The sequence below is a fragment of the Amblyomma mixtum genome, chromosome 5 (genome assembly GCF_055824585.1).
Source record: "Amblyomma mixtum isolate Tamu chromosome 5, ASM5582458v1, whole genome shotgun sequence".
Taxonomy (NCBI): domain Eukaryota; kingdom Metazoa; phylum Arthropoda; class Arachnida; order Ixodida; family Ixodidae; genus Amblyomma; species Amblyomma mixtum.
The window spans coordinates 129,615,082-129,638,500 of NC_143016.1; the positions used below are offsets into that span (position 1 = coordinate 129,615,082).

The 23,419-nt window shown below is 45.5% G+C and overlaps 3 protein-coding genes across 5 annotated transcripts in view; all 3 read left to right on the forward strand.

The window, feature by feature from the left end:
• Positions 1-376: 376 nt before the first annotated feature.
• On the forward strand, positions 377-13,805 carry Arf1 (ADP-ribosylation factor 1). Of its 2 annotated transcripts, none has more exons than XM_089546016.1 (5): positions 377-506; positions 1,275-1,477; positions 4,484-4,594; positions 7,317-7,441; positions 12,689-13,805. In XM_089546016.1, exons 2-5 carry the CDS (start codon positions 1,330-1,332, stop codon positions 12,848-12,850), a joined length of 546 nt encoding a protein of 181 aa, XP_089402142.1. In that variant the 5' UTR covers positions 377-506; positions 1,275-1,329; the 3' UTR covers positions 12,851-13,805. The 2 variants fall into 2 exon arrangements, with proteins under 2 accessions (XP_089402142.1, XP_089402143.1); XM_089546017.1 differs by having other exon boundaries at positions 386-519.
• Positions 13,806-15,086: 1,281 nt separating this feature from the next.
• On the forward strand, positions 15,087-15,540 carry LOC149343703 (large ribosomal subunit protein eL34-like). Its single transcript, XM_089546018.1, has one exon. The coding sequence runs from the start codon at positions 15,141-15,143 to the stop codon at positions 15,498-15,500; it is 360 nt and encodes a 119-aa protein (XP_089402144.1). The 5' UTR covers positions 15,087-15,140; the 3' UTR covers positions 15,501-15,540.
• Positions 15,541-21,070: 5,530 nt separating this feature from the next.
• Positions 21,071-23,419, forward strand: part of LOC149343704 (F-box/LRR-repeat protein 4-like) — a 28,152-nt gene continuing 25,803 nt past the window's right edge. The window contains exons 1-2 of one of the 2 annotated variants that reach the window (XM_089546020.1): positions 21,071-21,323; positions 21,684-21,783. In XM_089546020.1, the coding sequence (XP_089402146.1) occupies positions 21,168-21,323; positions 21,684-21,783 (256 nt within the window). In that variant the 5' untranslated portion in view covers positions 21,071-21,167. The remainder of the gene's footprint in view (positions 21,324-21,683; positions 21,784-23,419) is intronic. The other variant, XM_089546019.1, reaches the window with a different exon arrangement.

Below are 23,419 nucleotides of genomic sequence, written 5' to 3' on the forward strand. Positions count from 1 at the left end.
CTTGGTTACGTAAGCGTGACGGAATGCGTGACGTAGAGCTACGTCGCTATGTAAAAGACTAAACAAAAGAGAAAAAAAAAGCATTTCTTTCACTAGAGGACGCCACAAAGGAGAGGCATTTGCACGTTGGTGCGGCCTATCCGGATTGCATTCAGAAATTTGAAGAGTTCGCAAGCGATAAAGCTTTCAACCGCCTTTAAGGGCGCCGACCTCGCCCCATATAAGTGGGACAAAGATAAGAAATATCCAGCTTAACGTGGAGCAGTGTGGTTAAATAACCCTTTATTCATCGACATAACTTCTTGCGTTCATAATACATCCGAGTAAGGAAACTTCATCTGTTACTTGAGTACAGCTCGCGCTACCTTCAACTTAATTTTCTTTCTGCAAACAGATGTCGCAGTAAAGAAGAGAAAAACGCCGATAGCGACGTCACGTTTGTGACGTGGCTTTTTTCTTGGAGTTCACCGTTCCACCTCCGCCATATTTTGTCGCCCGTGCTGCCGGTACGTGTGGTTGGTGCGTTTTGAAAGCCTCTTTTCGACTGTCTGTTCGCGTTTTATTTCGTGTTACTGTGCCTGAGAGCCTGACTAGCATTGCTTAGGTGCTGTTCGCTGTTCAGATTTTTTTCGTGGATTCACCGGTTGTGAAATTTCTTCGCTGAACATCGAAGCGGCTCGCAGAACATGCCCTTTTACCGCCATTTTACCGTATAACCAGCAATAATTCGCGAGTTCCTGTGCATTTTGCGAATATATCGAGGTCTGTATTTATCGGTCCCATCACCGAGAGGCTGTGTGGTCGGCTTTAAAGCTTGCGTTTCTGTCTGAGCTAGCTCCGCGTCATTTGCTTTGCCTTTTTCGCGAGTCCGTGGCTCGGTTCATCGCTCCCCACCTTCGGTGAGTGAAACCCGGTGATTAATCTCGTAAGCAGCGTAGCTCGGGACTCTAATTGGCTTGCCTGACCGAATATTTGTACAAATTTGGAGATTCTGTGCCTCTGGGAACGACGCTTGCCCAACCCGAACCCTGCTCCCTGACGTGACACAAGCGTAGCAATGGGAACTAAGCCTTCTTTCATCATCTGTGTGCATGCGTGCGGGGCGTCGGTGGTGCGATGTTCCGCAGTTGGTCCCTCCCCGAGCGAACCTCTCGCGTGGCAGCCGACGTGCTCAGTGACGCGGACCAAGTGTCATCCTGTCGCGCTTTTTGACAGAACCTGGGGCGGCTCGCCGCACTGTCTCGACTGATTCTTCTTTCTGTGCGCGCTCGCAGGTGGTAGCCCAGCGTTTGAGAAAGGAAAAGGACTCCGCACGCACCACCTTCCAGAATGGGGAACATATTCGCGAACTTGTTCAAAGGCCTGTTCGGCAAGAAGGAGATGAGGATCCTCATGGTGGGCCTTGATGCGGCCGGCAAGACGACGATTCTGTACAAACTGAAGCTGGGCGAGATTGTCACGACCATTCCCACCATCGGTGAGTAATGCGCGGCGGCGCATCTTCGCCTGCCGGTCGGGTTACGACTTTTATCATCTCGGCCCAGTTTTTTTTCTTTCTCGTTCTTGTTTCTTTTGTTCTGTCGGCTTTACTCACCCCTGGGGCGTTCTCGCGCGAGCACCTGCGCTGGCGTCGGTAGTGGGCAGCAGCTGCTTCGCTCTGAGCTGGGCTGGCCGCCGGGTCTTGCTTACTGTTGCACCGAAGATCGCGCACTGCTTCGCCGACCTACTCGTATTTCGTAGTTGAAAACAGATGCGTTGGCTGGGCGTTATTGTTTAGAACCCACCTTCGAGAAAGATCTCGGTGAAGCGAACTGGGCCGAAGAGCTGCTTCACGACAGCTCGGCTCCATCTCAAGGCTGGAGTCTGCGAATTACGAATTTGGAGCTAGGCGCGTGGCGCAAAGCGTGCGCCTCCCAAACCTACCCAGTCCCTTTAGTTGTTTCCACGCCTCTGCTGTGCATGCTGTTACAGTGGTTCACTGAGGTGCAAACTTGACAAATTGCGTGTGAAATAACCTTACCTGACAGCTATAGTTTGAGGGGGTGGTGTTGCATTTGCTTAGTTTCTTGTTGCATTGTGTTTTGTTATGCCGCATTTATTGCTTAACTAGTCAGTCTACCTAAAGTACTTCGCAGTTGCGGTATGAAAGAAAGGCACAGGAGTATATTTAGCATACTTTGGGCCTTAATTCTGATTGTCACAACACAGCTCTGCATACTTCTCATGCAAGTCTGATAAAACTCAAGAACACAGCAGTCTCCTCAAATGAAGTGCTTCAGTCTATGTTGTCGACCTATGCTGATTACTATCAGGTGCCTCTGTACAATAGGATTAACCCGACATGACAGTCGGTTGACGCCCTTGACTGTATGGCCTCCTCCTATCTGTAAGCTGTATCTATATATAGAATTAACATATGGATTTTTTACACTGATTATTATATTACTGAAATATGTATTCAGTGTGCTTTCCTTGCCTGCTGCTGCAAGGCCAGGTCCCTGCACATATTTTTCACTTAAATATTGAAGGTTTCCATAATAGCTGCATTGTGCATTGTTCAGTATTTTATCATATCTTTAGTGTCTGCTTGTATGTAATGTGATTTGTATTGCAGCATTGAGGCTTAAGAAATGGTACAACGGAATATCATTAATATGGAGCTTGCTTAATTCTAAACTTCCGTTTTATTCAAACTGACCCTCTGGTGCTGCCAAGTTGGTGTTTTAAGGGGAGCCCAATCACCCCTTAGTTCGAACAAATTTTTTTGTTCCTCTTGAGCTAAAATTGATAACATTTGACCATATTTGGTTCTGTACTTCTGTCTGTTGGAAAAACTGCGCAGTGCAAACTACATTTTTGCTAGACATAGGGGCAGGGAGAACATATCTAGGTGAGAACGGAATGGAATTTTTCGTGAGCCAGATTTTATCAACTTTTACATAAAATAATGTGAATGACATCACCGGATGCATAGTCACAAAAGTCTTCAGCATTTACGAGACCAGGGGTCACCTTGATGCTTTAGTTATGACCATGAAAAGCTTAAGCATATTTCTTGTGGAAGGAATTAGTCTCAGTTGTAAAGAGCAGTTGTACGGTCATGCATTATGCCAGTCACCAGTGGCAGTTCACACTGGCAACATTAGCAAACAGCATGCTGGGAAGAAGTTCAGTGCAGTTTTGCAGAGGAACGCCTCGTGTTCAACAGCTTTCATATTGTTTGGTGCTGTGGCAGTACGACCACGAAAAAAACGCTCGCAAGTGCTATTGGTAGCCATCAAAAACACACTGGCATCATCACTAGCAGACATCAGATAATTCACCTTTGTTGCGACCCGTGCACAGAGAAATAGGAGTAGGTTTTATATTGAGCATGGCATTCCAAGTCCACTACACATGTACAACATTGCCATCAACCAATTTGCTCCAAAGTAGTAATAATTCCATTATTCACAAAGAACATGACATAAATGTGGGCTTTCAATGAAGCCAGGGGGCACCACTCTCTAGGATCCCCCGGCAATGGAGGCTGCCGTTACTGGAAGGCACAGGAGACTTAAATGTGGCCGAGGGAAATTTCCAGCTGTGCCACTGACTAGCTGAGGAGATTTGCATTACATCATTTAGGAAAAAGAATAGTCTGCAAGCAACTGTTCAGAACAACTCTCGAGAGGGTTTTCACTTGGAACACGTCTAAACTGGTTGAATGACCTTTGCGACTCACTGGTATCAATGCACCTCAGAAAACACAGGCTGAAGTGTCCAAACCTAGAGTGCAGGCAGTATTGCTCTACCTTTTCATGTCTTTTGAAATAAGGCAGTTACTTGATTGGCTTCCTTTGTCATACAGTAATTTCTATTGCGGTTATGGTGCTCGGCTGCTGTCCCGAAAGACGCGGGTTCGATCCCGGCCGCGGCGGCTAGAATTTCTAGAGGCCCGTGTACTGTGCGATGTCAGTGCACGTTAAAGAACCCCAGGTGGTCGAAATTTCCGGAGCCCTCCACTACGGCGTCTCTCATAGCCTCAGTCGCTTTGGGACGTTAAACCCCATAAACCAACCAACCAAATTTCTATTGCCACGGTTATTTGAATTTTTGTGTGTGCGCTATGAAGCCTGTTCTCACTAGCACTCGTTGGCTGGGACATTCTCATTGATGCATGAGCTGGGGCGGACATTTCTTGTGTGACAGATGCCGCCAATTAAAAGTAACTGCGCCATGAAGAAGAAATAAAGAGTTGCTCAAATTTTTGTGGGCAGGTATTTACCGAGGGCAAGACCTTGACCTCATTCCCTGGCATCTGCCTCGGCCTATCCAGGCAGCTGCATGCACTGCCAGACAGCATTAATAAGCTGTGGAGGCTATCCCTTGCTCGCTCTGCTGTTTGTAGGGCACAGCTGCAGGTGTGGATGCATAGTTTTTGCCCAGGCAACTTTTTGAAAGCTATGCCTTCCTTCTCTTGCCCTGTCCACACCCCTTTTAGGTTTCAACGTGGAGACAGTAGAATACAAGAACATCAGCTTCACAGTGTGGGACGTTGGTGGCCAAGACAAGATTCGTCCACTCTGGCGCCACTACTTCCAGAACACGCAAGGTATGTGGGTGGCACGATTCACAGGAACACCAGTGGTGCACTGACAGTGTTTTTTTTTTTATTTCTGGAATGTTCATGAGGTGCTGCTGTTAATAAGACATGGCTGTGTTTTCATATGACGGTTAGCAGTTGCTTGATTTGCAGCTGTATTATTGTTATTGAGCTGTTAAGAGTTAAGATATCAAATTTGAAGGCTATCAAAAGTCAGCTGAAGTTTACAAGGACTCGTATAGGCAAATAAGTCATAAAATTTTTACTTTATAGTGTGCATGTTACTAAGCTTGGTCGACTCATGGAACTGCACAAATGATGCGAAGGAAAGGGCAGAGAAATATACCTCGGCCTGCATCGCTGGTTTGCGTGTGACAAGCTTAGTAGGCAAACCGTTCAGCTGCTGACAGCATAATCCAGCGTATGTTAAGGTCTTCTGAGAAGAAAGGCCGAGGAGGAATAGATTAGGACACTTGCAAGATGTGGGAATTTTTGCACCGGTGACCCACTGCATTGTTGTCTTCCAGTGGTGACTTGCTACTAAGAGCACCCTTTTAAGTTGCGCGATATTTGTCCGAGGCGTATCTGTCAATAAAGTTTGCTCCAGGATTACCGTTACAGTTCGTTTTTAAACTATCTGCATTGTTTGTTGTTTTTTGGTTATACACTCTACACACTTGTGTACCAGTAAACTGAGCAACTTTGTGGCAGGTTGTTTCGAGCACGTTGTATATAGGGGCCAAATCTGTGGCCCGTATTAATGTAGATGATGACCATTTCTGCACTATACCTTTGCATCATGTGTTGGTCTTTTTATTACTAGGACTTTCGTAATGCACTGGATGTCGTGTCATGTAGGTATAAATTCAAATTAAGCTTATGAGAGTCATTGTGCTGCTTTTAACATCCTCCGAGTTCTGTGCTGTTCTTCACTGTGGCCACTTAATCCCTTTTAAGGTGTGCACGCAGGTCTGCAAAGCTCTGTTGTCTTTAGTTTTCTTGGTTGCCATCTTCATGCAGCATAATTGTTTCATTTTCTATACAGGCTCAGTTGCATGGTGTAGGCCTGCTTTAGGCTACTATACTTTGCAGACACTCGAAGGCAGTTGTGTAGTGTTCCAAGACTATTTGCTAAGAAGCACTCCCACTAATTAAAATGTGTCCAGTCATATTTGAGAACATGGCCAGTGGGCTTGCCTGATCTTGGCATTGAGGACTGTAAAGTGTGCCTCATGTTTCGCCACCCCCACGAGCTATGACAGAGTAGTGACTACCAACTGGCAGTGTGACAAGAACATGCAGCTAACTTTTTATTGGGTGGGGTGGCCTTGCGCCCATCCAATAGAAGAAAGCAGTTCGTAGCAACAGTGGCAACATGCACAATTGGCAGTCACTGGGAGTATCGCACGATATTGGCGGTCACTTTATCGGCACAGGACTCTCGACATTCTGTATGGTGGGCGTATTTTATTATGAACAGTTCAGAACACAAATGAATCGCCCATGCGTGGCCACAAAAGTTTGTAAATAATCTACCATGAAAACGCATGTAGGGGTCGCATTTTTTTTCTTCTTCGAAGACTGATTTTTAGGGCGTGGCCCACATGCACAGTGTGCAAAAGTGTAATTTATTTTTCCCTCCACCAAGTGAAAGCACTCAAATCAGGGAATGAGCGGCATTTATTCTATGCTCAATCATCGTAACAGTCTTCAGACTCGCAGCTGATGTTGTACTCTGGAGTGTGTGCTCATCCCACAAGCAGCCTTCAGTGCCATCCAAACTGAGATCCTGGTCTGCTTGAAACTGCAGGATGCAGTGTCCATGGACGTGGAGTTCCATGCAGACAGGATGCAGCTTAGCATAGTCTTGAGCTGCCCAGTTGGAGTCTGCTCGTTCTAAAATTCCGATGCTCGCAGCAGTTCGTGAAAGACAAGAAGCAGTCCACACACAAGCCACAGCGTACATGTGGTTGACGGCCTGAAGAAGCTGAAGCTGGTATTACTGATGCCGATATGGATAATGGGAGTTCACAAAGTCTGTGGGTGGTGCATGGTAGCCGTTGTGCGTATGCACTTCAAAGGCTGTTCCTGCATGGGACGTAGAAAAGTTGGGTGGTAAGAAGACTCCCAGTTATCTATGAATGTAGATAATGACCATTTCCGCATGTGTGGACATGCGAACTACTACCATCTGTGAGCACTGGATCTGAACAGCTGAACCGAAGTGAAAAACCGAACTGCTAGTGCACCTAATTCGCATTTAGCCTAACTACTCAAATCGACAGACTTTTTTTTTAATATATATTTCCTTCTGGAAAACAGTGCGTCCTGTAGACACGTTTAGATGGTGATTGATTTCTATGGCACAAGGTATTTTCTACTACTCAAGGTGGGTGGGTCAAAGACCCATTTCCCAAGCATTTCACCCTCAATAAGCAGGGCGCCAGACCAGGGGAAAGCTCTACACATTTTATGGTTGTAGCGTCTGGTGTACATAGGCTAGCTCTGCCTGTGCAGCAAATAAGGTTGCGTTCTTGTGCATTGTCTCTATCTACTGCGCCTGTTGATAACCATTTGCTGACTCTCAAAGAATAAGGCCCTGTGGAAGGCAGATGTCTCTTGAATTGGGACAGGAGAGCTTTGCAACAAGGCTTAGAGAACCTTGCTCTCAGAAATGTATTTTTAAGATTTGGAGCTCTCATCGGCGATGCTTTCTCTCTCTCTCCTGCAGGCTTGATATTTGTGGTGGACAGCAACGACAGGGAGCGTATCGGCGAGGCCAGGGAGGAGCTCATGAGGATGCTCGCAGAGGATGAGCTCAGGGATGCTGTTTTGCTCATCTTTGCCAACAAGCAGGTGGGTGCCTTTTCTGACATCAGAACTTTCGTTGCCCGTGTGGCACATTGCACCTGGCCTTGGTGCGACTTGCCCTCATTTCTGAGGGAGAGCAGAATCACTGAGGTGTATGCTCTGCCTGCCCGTGCCTAGTCAAGTGTTCGCGTCATGTGTGCATGTGGTTTGACTGGGCCCTTGAGGCTTCCTTCCATCTTTCTGGGAGGAAGCAGAGGGCTGTCATTCTTTACACCGAAAAAATGAATAACTGCCCGCCAGGCCGCAAGTTCGGCATTTCAGAATGGGTGGTGCAAGTGTGGTGGTTGCAGTGAGGCAAAATTTTTAGCTTTTCCAAGCGTTTTCATAGTGTAGGGTTTCTCTGGGCGATGAGCTAAGACGTGCTGTGGAACCAAAGAGTGATGACTATGGCATAAGTGTGGACGAGCAGCCCCATGACTAATGTTTTTGTTTTGGAACGTGGCCACAGGCATGCCCTTTTTTTCCCCTGAGGTGCTGTATTAGAAGGTCGACTTGCAATCTTGTAAATACAGTTATTAAGGGGCTGTTTGGTTGAAGGAATGCTACTTCTGCGCTTAATGAGCTTGACTCTGCATCTGGCTCGTGGTGCAGCCATATATCTGCATCTGAATTCACATTTCCAGCCAAACGCTAGCAAAACAATACAAATTTGGCACTTTGGGAAGCATGCCTAGGCATTTACACCTCTTTTCCATCTGGATGGTTTTGGGAAACTGCATGTGCAATGCTCACTGTTTACTGCTTGCCTAATTGGCTGGTTTGCTTTGCGGTCTGGCGCCTTTTATTGCAACTGGCAAGATAGTATTCCACATTGCCTTGTTGAAATTTAGTGCCTATTTTATGTGCAATTTGCTAGCCTGGGACTATTTCAGCCAACATGTGTTGCTAACACTCCGAATCAAAATTCATTCTTGTGAGCTGCATGCATTCCGTGGTCTCAGCAATGTGAGGTGAAGTAAAATCCTAATGTACCATTTGCTTCCAAAGTACGACACTGGGGAGGAGGCAGTTTTGTTTTTCTGTTAATGTGAGCCACTTGTAGTCGCCGCTTCTTTCCAGACATTCAAGAGTTTTAGAATAGGCTGACCCTATTGCTTTGGAAGGTGGGGGGAATAGCTGGGCATTGGTGCATGTGAGTAGAGCTCGAACACCCCTTGGGCCTTTGGGTTAGCAGGCTGCGCTTACCCTAAACGAGCGAAATAAGTTGGCCCTAATGTTGTAATGCATAGCAGGCAAAGCTTCCAAAGCTAGTGCAGCTGTTCGCGCTGGCTGTCCACGCCCAAAAAGTAGTTTGCCGTACAACCCAAGTGAACACGAGCATATATCGTTGCATCAAACCTGAAGTGCCAAGACTGGCACGGCACCTCCTGAGCTTCGTTTTGCCTCTTGCTACAATTTCGTCCTGTGACTCGGCAAGAATTACATGTGCAATATGATAAATGGTTGGTAGGGCGAGTCTCAGACCACACCCGAACACCTGAGCGCCTTGAGAGTTCTGACCGCGATTTTTCGGGCTACAACTTCGTTCTATACCACTGATTGTTTTCGGTCAAACACACACCGAAGTTTTAGAAAGAATGAGTGATACGTCGCAAAGTAATACAGGCGAACGCAGTGCATCCACAGCCTCCGCAGCATTGCCTGCCATGTATGAAACTGAGTATAGCAACATGGCGGCGCCTCTCGAAGCAGAGCCCACCTCAGTACCAATTCATCGTTACGTTTTACTTTTTAATTTGCTAGCTTTTCTAGCTTTTAATTTGTATCAAGATGCCTGAACCACAAGATTCCAGCGATTAAACTATTCGAATTTTAATATTGCTAGCCTTAGTGAGTGGGTGTTGTTTGGCTTTCATGGAAATACTGTGGAATGTTCAAACAGATTGGTAGTGCTCACTTATAAAAGAGGTTAACGCAATTTTTGTCATGAGTTGTTTTAAGAGCTTTAGCTCTTACTCATCATGTTTCGAGATTTCGTGGGGTCTGCTACCACCCTGAGGTTGCAGCGCCATCTGTGGCAGCAACTACTCATCACAATTTGCAATTTCTTGGGCTCTGCTACCACCCTGAGATCACAGCGCCATCTGTGGCAGCAACTAGAAAACACATCTTGCATTGAGACTTATAGTGCCATCTACGATAGCATTTTAGAAACCACCACCTGCCACATGCCAGTGATGACGTCACGGTCCAATATGGTGGATATACAGCCAGCATTCGTTATTTCAACTTCTTCCAGGTGGTGGCGGCCAGTTTTTATTATTTGTTACTGCAGTTGCTTTATGCTGACAAATAAGTGTAGGCAAAATGCGAGACTTGCAATTTAAGGTTTCAATTTTTAACCAGAATGACGCTTCAGGCGACTAATGCAATGCAGATATGGCCGTTCACCTATGCTAAAGCTCTCTTCAGTGCACACTACAATGCAGCCGTACACTGCACAAATAGGGGAATGCCAAGTTTGGGTCCCTTGTTCTAAAACTATTTATTGCAGCTAGGTGACAACCATTTCATATAATCCATTTCAGTAGCTCCTTGCAGCAACCAAAGCTGCGATGAGTGCAGAGGCGATGTTCTGATGCTACGGAATGTAGTGCCAGTATAAAGTGGGCATATGGGATAGTGTGTGCTAATAAAATGTGTTCGTAGTGTGCATGTGCCAAACGCTATTTTAAGGGAGGGAGCAAAAAAAATTAAGGGGGGACACTGGTCTTGAAAAAAAAATTTTTATCAATGAAGTCACAGTTACGACATCTTCAGGGAATATGCATTTTGCTGTGCTGATTCTAAATATGTCATTTAATTTCATGTAAAACAATTCCTTGAGCTCTTGTGCAATTTTTATGCGTGTATTTTTTGAAGAGCTTGTAAAAAAAATTTCTTGCGAGAAACTTGCTGAAATGTATGCCACTGGGTTCTCTTGACACCAAGGAATACAATAAGGGTGAAATTGTCTTCCTACGTATCATAGAACTTATAGGTTTTGAAATTGTTGCTTCAGAAATGAGAAAAGTGTGTATTGTTTCTGAAGTGGCAGCTTCAGTACCCTATAACTCAAGTTCTATATAGCCAGGATGATAATTTTACCCTTATTGCATTCCTTGGTATCAAGAGAACCCAATGGCATACATTTCAGCAGGTTTCTTGCAGCAAATTTTCTTCAAAACTCTTTGTGAAATACTTGCATAAAACCTACGTAAGTGCTCAAGGAATTGTTTTACATGAAATTAAATGGCATATCTAGAATCAGCGCACAAAAATACACGCGCCCTGAATATTTCATAGCTATGACTAGATTAATAAAATTTTGTTCTCAAGACCAGGATCCCCCCTTCAATCAAGCCATTGTGTACACTCGCGTTACCTTAGCTATTTCCCCGTCTGTGGCTCTGCTGAAATATTGTTCCAAGTTGCCGGCGCCCTTCGAAGCATTATGCCTCACTTCAGACTGAATTTATTACTGCCATTTTTCAGTACATTCACTGGCCATATGTGGGGCACTGGGCTTTTGCTTTGTCTCATCTCGCCTATAACAAATAGTATGAGCAATAAATTTTTTGTAGTGACGATGCTGCCACTTCAAAGTCCAGTTTGACAAAAATAGTTCCCGTTCTGACAACCAGATGCACCACTAGGCTGAGCTTATCGTCGAGCCTCCGTTTCATTCTCTGAACTTTATGTGTGAAATATGACAAATGGTGCAACTAAGTAGCGTAATGTAAATGGTGTTACAAAATGCTTGTGTTTGGCTGTCATGTTGCCCATTTCAGTAAATAGCCAACCTTCAGGTGTGCTCAGGCTAGGTGTTGCATGAAGACAGTTCTCATGCACTTTTGGTTATGGTGCTCGGCCGCTGACCCAAAAGACGCAGGTTCGATCCCAGCCACGGCAGTCGAATTTTGATGGAGGCGAAATTCTAGAGGCTCATATTGTTAGTGCATGTTAAAGAACACCAGGTGGTCAAAATTTCCGGGGCCCTTTACTATGGCATCTCTCACAGCCTTCATCGCTTTGGGGCACCAACCCCCATAAACCAAACCAAACCATACACTTTTAGTTGTGTTCTTTATACCTTAGCTTGAGCAGGGCAGCATAAAAGCTGGTTATCTGCCCGTATCTCTAGATGATGCCTGAGCACATCCCGTTTCAGAAGCAAGCTGGCACTACACGCTGTTCATCTGGTTGGCTCGTCTTCGAAAGCTGAGAAAGTGGTCTCAGGTCCTCTGAACTGGTCATTAAAGTAATTTAGTATATATACTCCTGAAGGTCAATATGGCAGTGACTAGAAAAGGCAGTTGTTTGTGATGTGTCATCTCAGTGGCAGTCTCTTAAATGTTGCTTCATTAGGAAGTTGCTGCATGTCTTATTGAAACTTCCATTGTCTGCAGCTTGACTGCTTGTTCCTGGAAAGAAGTTAACTGATGATTATTAGCATGCAGACAGTGAGAGTGCGTGGGGATGCTCCGTGGCTCATGAATGCGGGGAACCAAAGTTAAGGGGCTACACTGGTCTTGAAAAGAAAATTTTATTAATTTAGTCATAGTTATGAAATTTTCAGGGCACATGTATTTTTGTGCGCTGATTCTAGATATGTCATTTAATTTCATGTAAAACAATTCCTTGAGCACTTATGCACTCTTCATGCAAGTATTTTGCAGAGAGTTTTGAAGAAAATTTGCTGCAGGAAACTCTCTGATATGTATGCCATTGGGTTCTCTTGACACCAAGGAATACAATAAGGGTAAAATTATCATCGAGGCTCTCATAGAACTTGAGTAATAGGGTACTGAAGCTGCCACTTCAGAAACATAAATACACTTTCCTTCTCATTTCTGAAGCGACAACTTCAAAACTCTATAACTTAAGTTCTATAATACGCAGGAAGAGAATTTCACCCTTATTGTATTCCTTGGTGTCAAGAGAACCCAATGGCATACATTTCAGCGAGTTTCCTGCAGCAAATTGTCTTCAAAACTCTCCGCAAAATACTAGCATAAAAAGTGCATAAGTGCTCAAGGAATTGTTTTACATGAAATTAAATGACATATTTAGAACCGGCACACAAAAATACATATTCCCTGAAGATTTCGTAACTGTGACTTCATTAATAAAAAATGTTTTTCAAGACCAGTGTCCCCTCTTAATGCATAGCTGCGTTCTCGGGTATTGAGTCGGTTTCAGTAGGGGCAGTGGTGTGGGCAGACTGAGCAGTGTCGTCCGCTCTCCTTCCAGGATCTGCCCAATGCCATGAATGCGGCCGAGATAACGGACAAGCTTGGCCTGCACTCCCTGCGTAACCGCAACTGGTACATCCAAGCCACCTGTGCCACCAGTGGGGACGGCCTCTACGAGGGGCTCGACTGGCTCTCCAACCAGCTCAAGAACCAGAAATAGAAGACACCGAGGAGGAGGCCGCCACCGTAGTAGTGCGTGCTGCGTCAGTTGGGGCGGCAGGGAGACCACCATCTTTCGTTTTTTTTTTTTTCCCCAAGAAGAAGAGGGACGAGAGAAAGGACTTGTTTGCCTCATCCTTGTGCGACGGCGCCCTCTCTACAGTCCACCCTGCCTTGGAGAGGATAGGAAGGCATAGGGAGACTTTTTTCTTCGGTCCCATTCGCTAACTTTTTTTTTTTTTGCTCTCTCTTTCTCTCCTCTGCCTTTCTGTCTGCCACCAGTATTCTTTCTCTCCTCCACTTCCCTTGCTGCTCTCAGAAACCATGTGCCTCTTTTTTTTTACTTTTTCCTGGCCGTGTGCCGAACCGAAAAATCGCCTGCTGGTCCATGAAGTTTGTCTGCCACTGCATAGGCTGTCGTCCCGGTTGCAAAGTGTCAAGCATGGAGCTTGCTTTGTCCCTGTTTCCTTTTTTTTTTTTACCCTTCTCTTTTGCTCTGTAGCAAATGATGGGTCTTTTTCTCTCAGTGTGACCATCAGAGGTGGCATACAGAAAGGCCTAGCATAGGACGTGTAAAAGGAGGATGTGTGTGCACAGTGCAGCAAGGATGGACTGATCAATCAACGTCACGTGTGCTTCTTGTACTCCGTGCTGGATTTTGAATTAAAGGCATGGTTTCACGAGCACCCACCCCCCTTTTTTTTATTCTGTTCTGTGCGGGAGCAGGTATTTAGATAAGTGGCGCGTGATTGTACATAATTCTGTGCGGAAGATTGGGCCCAATTGTGTGTGGAGGATTTGGCAGCAGGCCAGGCTTGTGTGTGTTATTTTATTGTGCATTTTTTGTCACTTTAGGCTGTTCATCTTTTTTTTTTCTGTACCTGTTAGGACTTTTTTCTTCAGTGTACTTGAGATGCTTGTAATTTTCATTACAAAATAAAAATAATGACCTTCAACCTGTTCTGTGTGTGTCCGTACTGGGACCAGTCACCTTGTTGCGATGCCTTATCCATCGCATTGGCTCAGTGGTTATGGTGCTCGGCTGCTGACCCGAAAGATGCAGGTTCGATCCCGGCCGCGCCGGTTTAATTTCTATGGAAGCGAAATTCTAAAGGCCCATGTACTGTGCGATGTCAGTGCACGTTAAAGAACCCCAGGTGGTCGAAATTTCCAGAGCCCTTCACTACGGCGTCTCATAGCCTTTGGGACGTTAAACCCCATAAACCAAACCAAACCTTGAAGCTGTTATGCCTGCACAAGGACATGTAGTAATCGCATCAAGTGCTTACTGCTTCAAGTATTTATGGCATTTGCTTGGTGCCACTCGTGCACATTATATGGCATTATAGACTTGCTGCCGTTCTGTAGCCTACCAAGTTGCAACTCGTTGGCCCGAGAAATCCATACTTTTGTCCCTATTTCTCGCTCTGAGAACCATGCAACTTTGTTAGAAACCTGCTGTAAATGTATAAAATGTTTTATTCCTAACTTTAAGACACTTCTGCTAAGTTTTTGTTCCAAATGGCATCGTTTTTACTAATACTTCTGGCTGACACTCTTGGCTTTTGCGACAGGAGAGTTTATGCACCTTTTTCGACTTGTCTATGACAAGGTGCATATTCTGCTACTAAATTTCGATATTACATTTGGTATACATTGATGAAATTTGTGCTCATGAGCTTGACTGGCTTGCATGTGTTATCGTGACGTACGCATAATGATATTAAATCTGGACGTGTAACATCAATTCCAAAATAATGACTTACAAACTTCAAGCACTCAGCGTTTACAGTTTGTATTTATTTCGCGCGTATTTCGCGGGTATTTAGCTTTTGGAGGCTACATGTCTAGCAAGTCTTGCGACCACTTTGTTTGCAGAGGTTAACTGCGTCTGGCTGGGTGAGTCGATGTATCCCTGCAAAACAGCGAACATCAGCGTCGCCGCTGATGCCGTGGTGAAGTCTCCAACGTGGGAGGACATTTCGACCGCACCGTGAGGGAAGGGATTTCATTTCACGTGCTCAGCGGATGTTGCATTTCCCATCTGAGGGCGACAGCAGCGATTTACTGCAATGATACGCTGTCCAGTCCGACGTTGGCACCGCTTCGGGTACGACGTGGCAAAACGACTATTTTTGCTTTAATTGCCTACAACTCGTCATTCGCATCGTCATCGACAACCCAAAAGCCTAGCTCTAGCCATGTTTTTAGCCATTGCGATCCGTTGCTACATCGTTGCGGCCGCCATTGATCCTTTTGCTGTCGTCGAGCACGACGAGAACACGTGAGCGATGGCTCAGCGTTTGACCCTCCGGCGGCGCCTGTCGTACAACACGAACTCCAACCGACGGAGAATCTCTAAGACTCCGGGTGGCAAGTTGGTCTACCTTTACCTGAAGAAGCCAGGCAGTATCCCGAAATGCGGTGACTGCAAGCTGAAGCTGAGAGGCATAACACCGGCAAGGCCTAGGGAGCTCTCTGCACTCAGCAAGCGCCACAAGACTGTCACGCGGACCTACGGCGGATCGCGCTGTGCCAAGTGTGTCAGGAACAGGATCATCAGGGCCTTCCTCATCGAAGAACAGAAGATCGTGGCCAAGGTGCTGAAGGCAAAGCAGTCGGAGGAGCCGAGGAAGGTGTCGAAGAAGTGAAGTGCATTGCGAAGGAAATACATGAATCACTTCAAACCGTTTTGTGAGTTGCTCGTGTCTGTTTCTGCTCTCTTGAGTGAGCTTCGTCGGCACACTCATGAGTGCTTTCATATCGCCTCACTCACTCACACTCACGTGTGTGAGTGCGAGTAAGTCGATGTGAGCAGAGATTAATAGTTGTGAGTGATGGGTAGACGCGACTGTGAAGGTTGCCGCATATGTTTCACGATGGCAGTATCCGTTTAGTTATTTTCATGTTGGCAGTTGAGAGTAGCTAATATTCACCGCTGAGGGTTCTCGAGGGCGAGGCAGCATCAGGCAGCATGTCGATGTCTTTGGACTACCGAAGCCGAGAATTCCGCTGGCGCGGGAACGGCAGTCTTTCGTTCGTTGGCATGTGCGCAGACCCTTCGCACGTGCAGTGAGCCTCTACGGGTTGTGTCGGATCCTTCAATTAAATTCCGTTTTGCCACTTTATAGCAGATGTCTCCTGTAATGCTTCCTACACGGGTCGAGCTCATATACGCAGAGTTTCAATGCTTGCTGCTGAAACGATGATGGTCCGCTTGTCGGCAATAATTAGCGTAAGGTACTGAAGTGGACGCTTAGGTTTTTTTGCGCCAGGGTGTGTGCATTGTAGAGCTCTGCACAAGCCCTAATTATTTGATTGGACCGGAGCCGGTAGGGCCTTCCATTGCCCACGCGAAGAGCCTAATCTACTTGGCCTGGCTCTCGAACTGCTCGGCTCAAGGCCGGAAACGACTCGAAAACCAAGCGCACTTTTCGGAAACGCCAGAGGTTCTTGTTTCTATCATGTGCATACTTGAAAGAGCCCTGCGACGGAAATCGGGCGTGTGGTTTTTATTTTTTGTATGCGTATCATGAGACATGGTGATACTTTGACATCCAAGGAGACAGCCGAAATGGTAATATTTGATGTTTTAATTTGCTCCAGAAATGTTTGTTTCGTGCCGATAGTGACGAAATGTTGCAGCGATTTTCTGCAGTAGATACGAGGTGGCAAATTGGCCGCTTCCTTTTTGATTGCAGCTTCCGCTGCATGTGTGCAAGGCGCGGCGCTGATTTGTGTGGTGTCCAGTTTTCGGCACTGGGCGAGTGAAATTGGTGGGTGAAATGCCATTTCGTTGTATATTCGTATTTACAATATTGTAAGTGGAATAACTTCCGTTTTCATGCTGCAATTTCAGCATTTCTACCCCCACTGATATCTGGACAGCATGAGGAATCGTTTGAACCGGATACTATGATTTTCCTCTAAAAGCTTCTGGATGGGGCTTTTTTGCAGTAACGCCCTACTGTTTCAGAAGGACATGCACTGCAAAATTGCTGACAGGTTAGCTGCTTATGCGTTCTTCCACAAACAATTTTTCCTCGACCAACGATGCTGCAGACTACGGGAGAATAAGTAGGTGCAGTGTTATCACCTCCTGTGCCCATGCAGATGCGCCCATCATCTCTGCACGCACCGGCCTCAAGTGATGAAGTGAGAGCACCACACTAGTTTCTCAAGCCTCTCTCAGACAGGGATTATGTGCAGTGCAGCCAGCGCACTGCATGGCAGGCTTGCCCACAGATTGGCCATGCATACCTCCTCAAGTCAGATGAAGCGAGCCCTACTTCCGGCACTTGCCAAAAGACGGAGCTAGTACAGCACCGGTGCTGTCTTCTAGCTCGATCCATTGCCCCTCTTTAACTGTGCCCTAAAGTAAGCCCAAGAGGCTGTTGTAAAGGGATTGGTAAACTGACACTCCCTTTTGGGGCCTTTTTCTGTGGGAAAAATCTATGAGGAATTCGCTTGACCTTTCCAAAAACACTCGATTTCCCACGCCACGAAAGGTATTCTTAGTCGCCACATGCATCCATCATGTTCATGCAGACTTGTGGACATGTAAAGGCGAAATCATTATTCGTACTTAGACACTGTCCAAAACCATTGTCAAGGCAAACTCATTATTGTTGCTTAGACACCGTTGAAAAACGTGTCTAACCATCTTGAATGACTCTAAACCGGCACTCATTGTCTCAGCAGCAAATACGGGAGCATACGTGTGTAACATTGGTCCAGGCTATGGAAGATGCATGATAAGTGACCACTTCCTTTGAGCATCGGTACTGTGAAAATTGGTCAAAGAGCCTTACAGAGTGCCAGGCAGCTCATCACCACATCTATGCAACCCAGGCTATGATAGGGGATCCATGAACGTCGTTGGCCACGGCAGTAAACCTCTCATCCTCTCCCTTGTCAGCAAAGGAGGAAACGGTAAGTAGACATGAGTTAGAGCGAGTAGGCTTGCGAGTGGTCACGAGTATGAGTGGTTGTGTGAGTGGATGTGAGTGTGATTGAGCCACCTCTCATGGTGCCGAGGTATGGTGGTACCCTAAATCGGCAAACAGCAAAGATCTCGTAAAAGAAATGGGGGAGTGGGGCACCAGGGTGGAGACCCTATAGAGTTTGGAGACTTCAGAAAGAGACAGACAGAAAAACTGAAATTACAGCAAAAGGGGACAGGACGGCCACCCAACATAACAGACTAGGAAGCAGACGCAGCAAAGTGCAGGTCACTGGAGAGTAAAGAGCATCTGGAGGAGGCAACGAATAACGGGTGCAGTTGTGGTAGCAGTGACCCAGGAGTCGACGTCAGAAGCACAACAGAGACAGGGTGCAGGCTGGGGAGAGACGGGACAGTAACTGGAAGGTCTGGGTAGTTGGAAGTTCGAATGTCTCCTGCGTCAAACAAGCACTCCTGAAAGCAGTGCACTACAATGAGCATGTGCAGACAGCATGCCTGGAAAGTGTTTCAGAGAGGTTGCAGAGAATGAAAAGGAAAGCTCTGGGAGAAGGTAATGCGGGATAACCTGGTGATCATCCATACGGAGGTGAAAAACCTGATGCTTGATAAAGGGAGACTTCTGGGAAAGCAGATATAGACGGGGGAGTAGAAGCCAAGGGTCGCCTCTGAGGTTGTGCACATTATCCTGTGCACAGTCCCAGAGGTCAGGGGACAGGGCCTTTACATGAAGGACCAAGTGATGGGGGCCAGTACAGTGATCAGGAAGGTGGGGAAGCCACTTAGGTGCGATGTGATGGATGTCATCTGAGTGATTTCCGGAGACCGGAACTCGCTCCCTTTCACCCCGGATGGCATCCATTACGCGCGCCTGCAGGATGTCAGGTTGGAATGAGGATGAGCCATAGGGAACTGGCTTTTTTGCAGGCACACAGTGTACCGCTGCGTGCCAAGAGGTAAGCAAAAAATGTGAGGAGGGGACAAAACAAAGGCATGTAGGAGAAAAAGAAAGCAATCCGCAAATGTTGGGTTAATAAACATGCAGGGGAGGGGGGGGGGGGACAAAAACATTTTTTTTTGTATTTATTTATTTATTTATTTTAATCTTAATACCTCTAATGCCCCAGAAAATGGGTATTGTATGAGGAATGGGCTGGGCATTCAGGCGAAATGAGAGCCAATGGCAGCCTTGAAATGAAGGGGATTGGAGTGGTGCACAGCGTCGACAGGCAGGCTGTTCCAGTCCTGAGCGGTTTGCAGGCAGCGTTTGCAGAGCCTGATGTAAATGAAATAGAGGAAAGCAGTTACAGCAGCCAGGCAGGGGGTGAACAGCACAGGAATAGAACTGCTAGGAGATGGAACAGAATAGAACGCAACATACCCATAGCTGGAGCAGCGACAGGGCCAGATGGATACCTATGAGGTTAATCCACATACTAGGCCAAAAAAGGAAACTGAAATTATGACATCTGACTGAATAGATAATTGGGGAAGGAGATGTACCAAATGAACGAAAATTGAACAGGATGATACAAAGGTAAGGAAAGCAAGGACAACATTAAATCCTACCGACCAGTTACAGTTACATCAGTCAATACAGGCAATAGCAATTAAGACGGTAAAAATTAGAATGGAGGAATGGTCAGAATATAGGGAGACCTTAGGAGAGCTCCAGCTAGAACATTTTCCTAAAGGACAGGAGGTTACAGGATAATCTATTTGTTATATAACTCTGTGTATAGAGGCAGCGGTAGCAAGTCGGAACCCACTATGGATAGCATTTTTAGACATTAAGGGAGCATAATTATGACAGTGTGGATTAGGAAATGCTGTGGGGCCAATTGAGGGGTTAGGGTTTAGATGGGAATCTGGTCAAGATTCTACGAGTATGCATAGATAATGAGGCTGTGCAAAACATGGTAGGGATAAACTACAAAACCAGCCAAAATAAAAAAGGGGGCTCAGACTACGGCTGTCCACTCACCTCTGCTTTCGTGGTATACATGAGTCAAATGGAAAAGAGGCTAGAACGGAGTGAAGTAGGAGTCGACATGAGTTATATATGCAGGAAGGCCAGAAAGTAAACTAAGTGCTAGCAGGACAGATATGTACACGGAAGACATTGTACTGCTAGCAGACAAGTAGGATGTGTTACAAAAAGAATAATTACAAGATCTGTGAAGGGAAGGGCATATATAGTTTGGGCTGTGATTCAACAGAGAGAAGTCTGGGATAATGGTATATAATGATGAGAGATTACATGACGCATTTAATATTGACCATGCCTGTGAAGAACTATAAGTATCTGGGCGTATGGCTAATGAGAAAAAGAAAATATCTGTAATAGCATAAGCCTTATGATAGACAAAGTGAAAAGGAATTCAGATATTATGAAGTGCAGGGCACTATGGAAATATTTGATACGTGGTCGTTAGATCTAGGACTATGGGAAGGAATTATGTGGTACCAGGCCTCAAATTCGGTAATGCAGTCCTGTGCAAGAAATCAGAAGTACAATCAAGCCTATAGAAATCGAACAAAGAGTAGGTAGGTTATCCATGGGTGCATGTGGGAACACTACAAATGTGGGAGTCAATTAGAGGTTAGAGAGACAAATAGAAAACTAAGATATAATCAGCGGCTAACCAAAATTGTTTATACAATATGGGAAGGTAAAAGTATTTAAACATGAAAAGATTAAACACAAAACGGACGAACAGAACCTAAAGGCTCAGATTACTTGTGTATGAAGGATGGGGCTCAGCAAAATATTGGTGTGGAAAAGGAGGTAAAGGAAACAGAAAAAAAAAAAAATGTGCTAGGAAAGAATGCAAGGAAAATCGTAGCAGGAAAGAAAGAGCATTTATCTCATAATTCGCGGGGCAGCTCTTTACTTTCCGATACTATGACAGGGGTTTTGAGAACGAAAATGTACAGGGATATGTTTGAAGGAGAGAATTTTTTTATGTACTGCTTGTAGTACTGAAATGGAGACGAGAGAACACATAGGTTTGGTGCACAGAACTTCGTCCTGCTCTTCCCAAGGGAACCTGGGGAGCACGGAGCGATGAATTATTTTGCGAAAAAAAGATGGTCAAATTAGAAGTTTTAAAAGGGAAGGATGAAACTGGGAGTTAAAACAATTTAGTATTCGATTAAGGGGAGGTGGGGGAGGTGGGGGGGGGGGGGGGGGGATTTTAGGCTAGGTGGCGTAAGCTGTCGTCCGATACAAACAAAAAGGTTACTAGCATCCATCCACCCATCCATCCACTCGTTTTACTTATTGTAGCCGCATAGATACCAAAGCTGCTGTAGTCCATCGTCTGTTCTCGATGGTCTGCAATTAAAATCGATTAAAATGGACACTGACATGATCCGCCAAGACGTTAAAGAAGTTACAGATTACAGCTCTCAATACGGCAGCTATAACAGCATATCGTACGTAGCTTTAAACGTTGTCGGAGCTCCTGAAGTCTTTCCAGAGTACGGAGATTATGCGGAGACGTTTTCAGCGGTACGTTTGTTGTTTCCTGCGCTTTGCTGCATTTTTTTTACTACAGCTGTCAAGTTTTTCCAAGAAATTTCATATTACTTTGCACTGCGTATCCTGGAAAAAAGACGGACTTAAGTTTAGGTGGAAAAAGACGGACTAAAGTTTAAGTTGATGGCGTATCTCAAATTGTGAAAGTTCATTCACATACAAAAGTAAGCGCTATGTCAGCTTGCCCATTTAATTCAAAGCAGACCTGTTGCTCACAGTGAGGCAGTTTTGCGCTTCTCGCTATTATCTACACATACTATAATAATAAGCAGTTCACGTGCGCCGCACTGCCTTGTGCTGTTGTGTGGCTGAAATGCGACGTATAATTCGCAGCGCACTTACGGACCGTGGTGGCTTCGTCATTCGATATCTGATAGGAACTTTAAACCCATATTGCCAAAGGAAAGACATGTCAAGAGCCAAGATTACGTTGGCAAGTATTGTTACGTCAACTCTCTTTGCGTCAGCTGTTTTTCGTTGGTGATGAACCATGAAACGGCGTGCCAGGTCATTTCATCACTTGTTTGGTTGCTTAATTGCTGTTGTGAGTGCTTAGACTCTTGTCAAGGACGGCTTCATTTTTACATTTGTCACTTCTGTACTGCAAGAGCCAGCTGCTCGCGCTGCACTGAGTTAAGCGTAGTATGAATGCTTCTAATCTAATGTGAAAATTCACATGTGTGATGACACGTATCCGTATCCGAGGCCGAGTTCATCTGCACATTTCTTGCGCATGCGAAGTTCACAGATGTCAGTGTTTTGAGCCTCCTTGTTCAAATTTATTTCATGTACTTTTAAGTGTGCTACCAGCTGTGATGACCAATCTTGCCCATTTCTTGCAATTCCTTTCGTATGAGCCAGACATCTGTTACTTCTAAAGTTCATATCCATCTCATCTGGAGGCTGATGTCTGTTGTTTGCAAAGTCCCTAACAGAAGGTGGAATGCAACAAAACTGTCCAGTGCGTAGGGGCAGATGCATGTGCCGCTCCTGAATGCATTCGCCTTTTGCAAGGCATCGCAGACTTAACAATATTGGGTAATACTAGCAGCCATCATTCCAACATATCCAAAATGGCAGTTTTTAGTTCGTGTAGTTGGTGCATATGGCCCTGCAACGATGGAAGACAAGAATGACAAAACACCGGTGCTCGTGGTGTCATTTTCTTCCTACATCCCATCTCTGCGGCAACTAAAGTTGTGGAGGCTGACTAAAACCACCATGTTTACTCTATTAAAGTTGAACATGATGAGAAATGCACAGCTGTTCAAGCTTTGCTCTGAGGTTATTGGATCACAGACTACAGTTATATAATGCAACTAATGCTAGCTACAGTTATGTAATGCCATTGAAAGTGTGCTTGTAATTTTATGCCTGAACAAAACATATGACAGGAAAAAGTTTCATTTAGATTACTTCTGTGTATAGTTGCTTTTTGTGTGCGTCCTGTATTTTGTGCTGTAATCATAAAACACACTTTCACCGTTTCTAATCAGATTTCGCCATATTCATGCTCCTGCTGCACTATCATTAGTAATAGTTCTTTAAAGTCCCACCTTAGTGTTCCGCTATAGGATCTCATTCTCTGTTTTACTCAAATGTTTGCAGTGCTAGATCTTTGCAAGTCTGTCCTGATAAAGTTGCTGTTCAGAGACCACCAATGGTTGGTAAAACTGCCGCAATGACTCAGTGGTTATGGTGCTCGGCTGCTGATCCGAAAGATGCAGGTTTGATTCCGGCCGCCGTGGTTGAATTCCGATGGAGGCGAAATGCTAGAGGCCCGTGTGCTGTGCGATGTCAGTGCACGTTAAAGAACCCCAGGTGGTCGAACTTTCCAGAGCCCTTCACTACGGCGTCCCTCATATTCTGAGTCACTTTGAGATGCTAAACCCCTATAAACCATAAACCAAACCGGCAGCTCATTCAAATACTGTGATATCTTTGAGCAGCCTTTTCTTCTCTTGGTCATGCTTGCATGCATGGTTTCTGTGCTTCTTCCCTGAACCTGCGTCGAGTAAAGAAGTCACGTTACATAGCAGCATCCTTTGTAGGCTTGAATGTGCATGAGT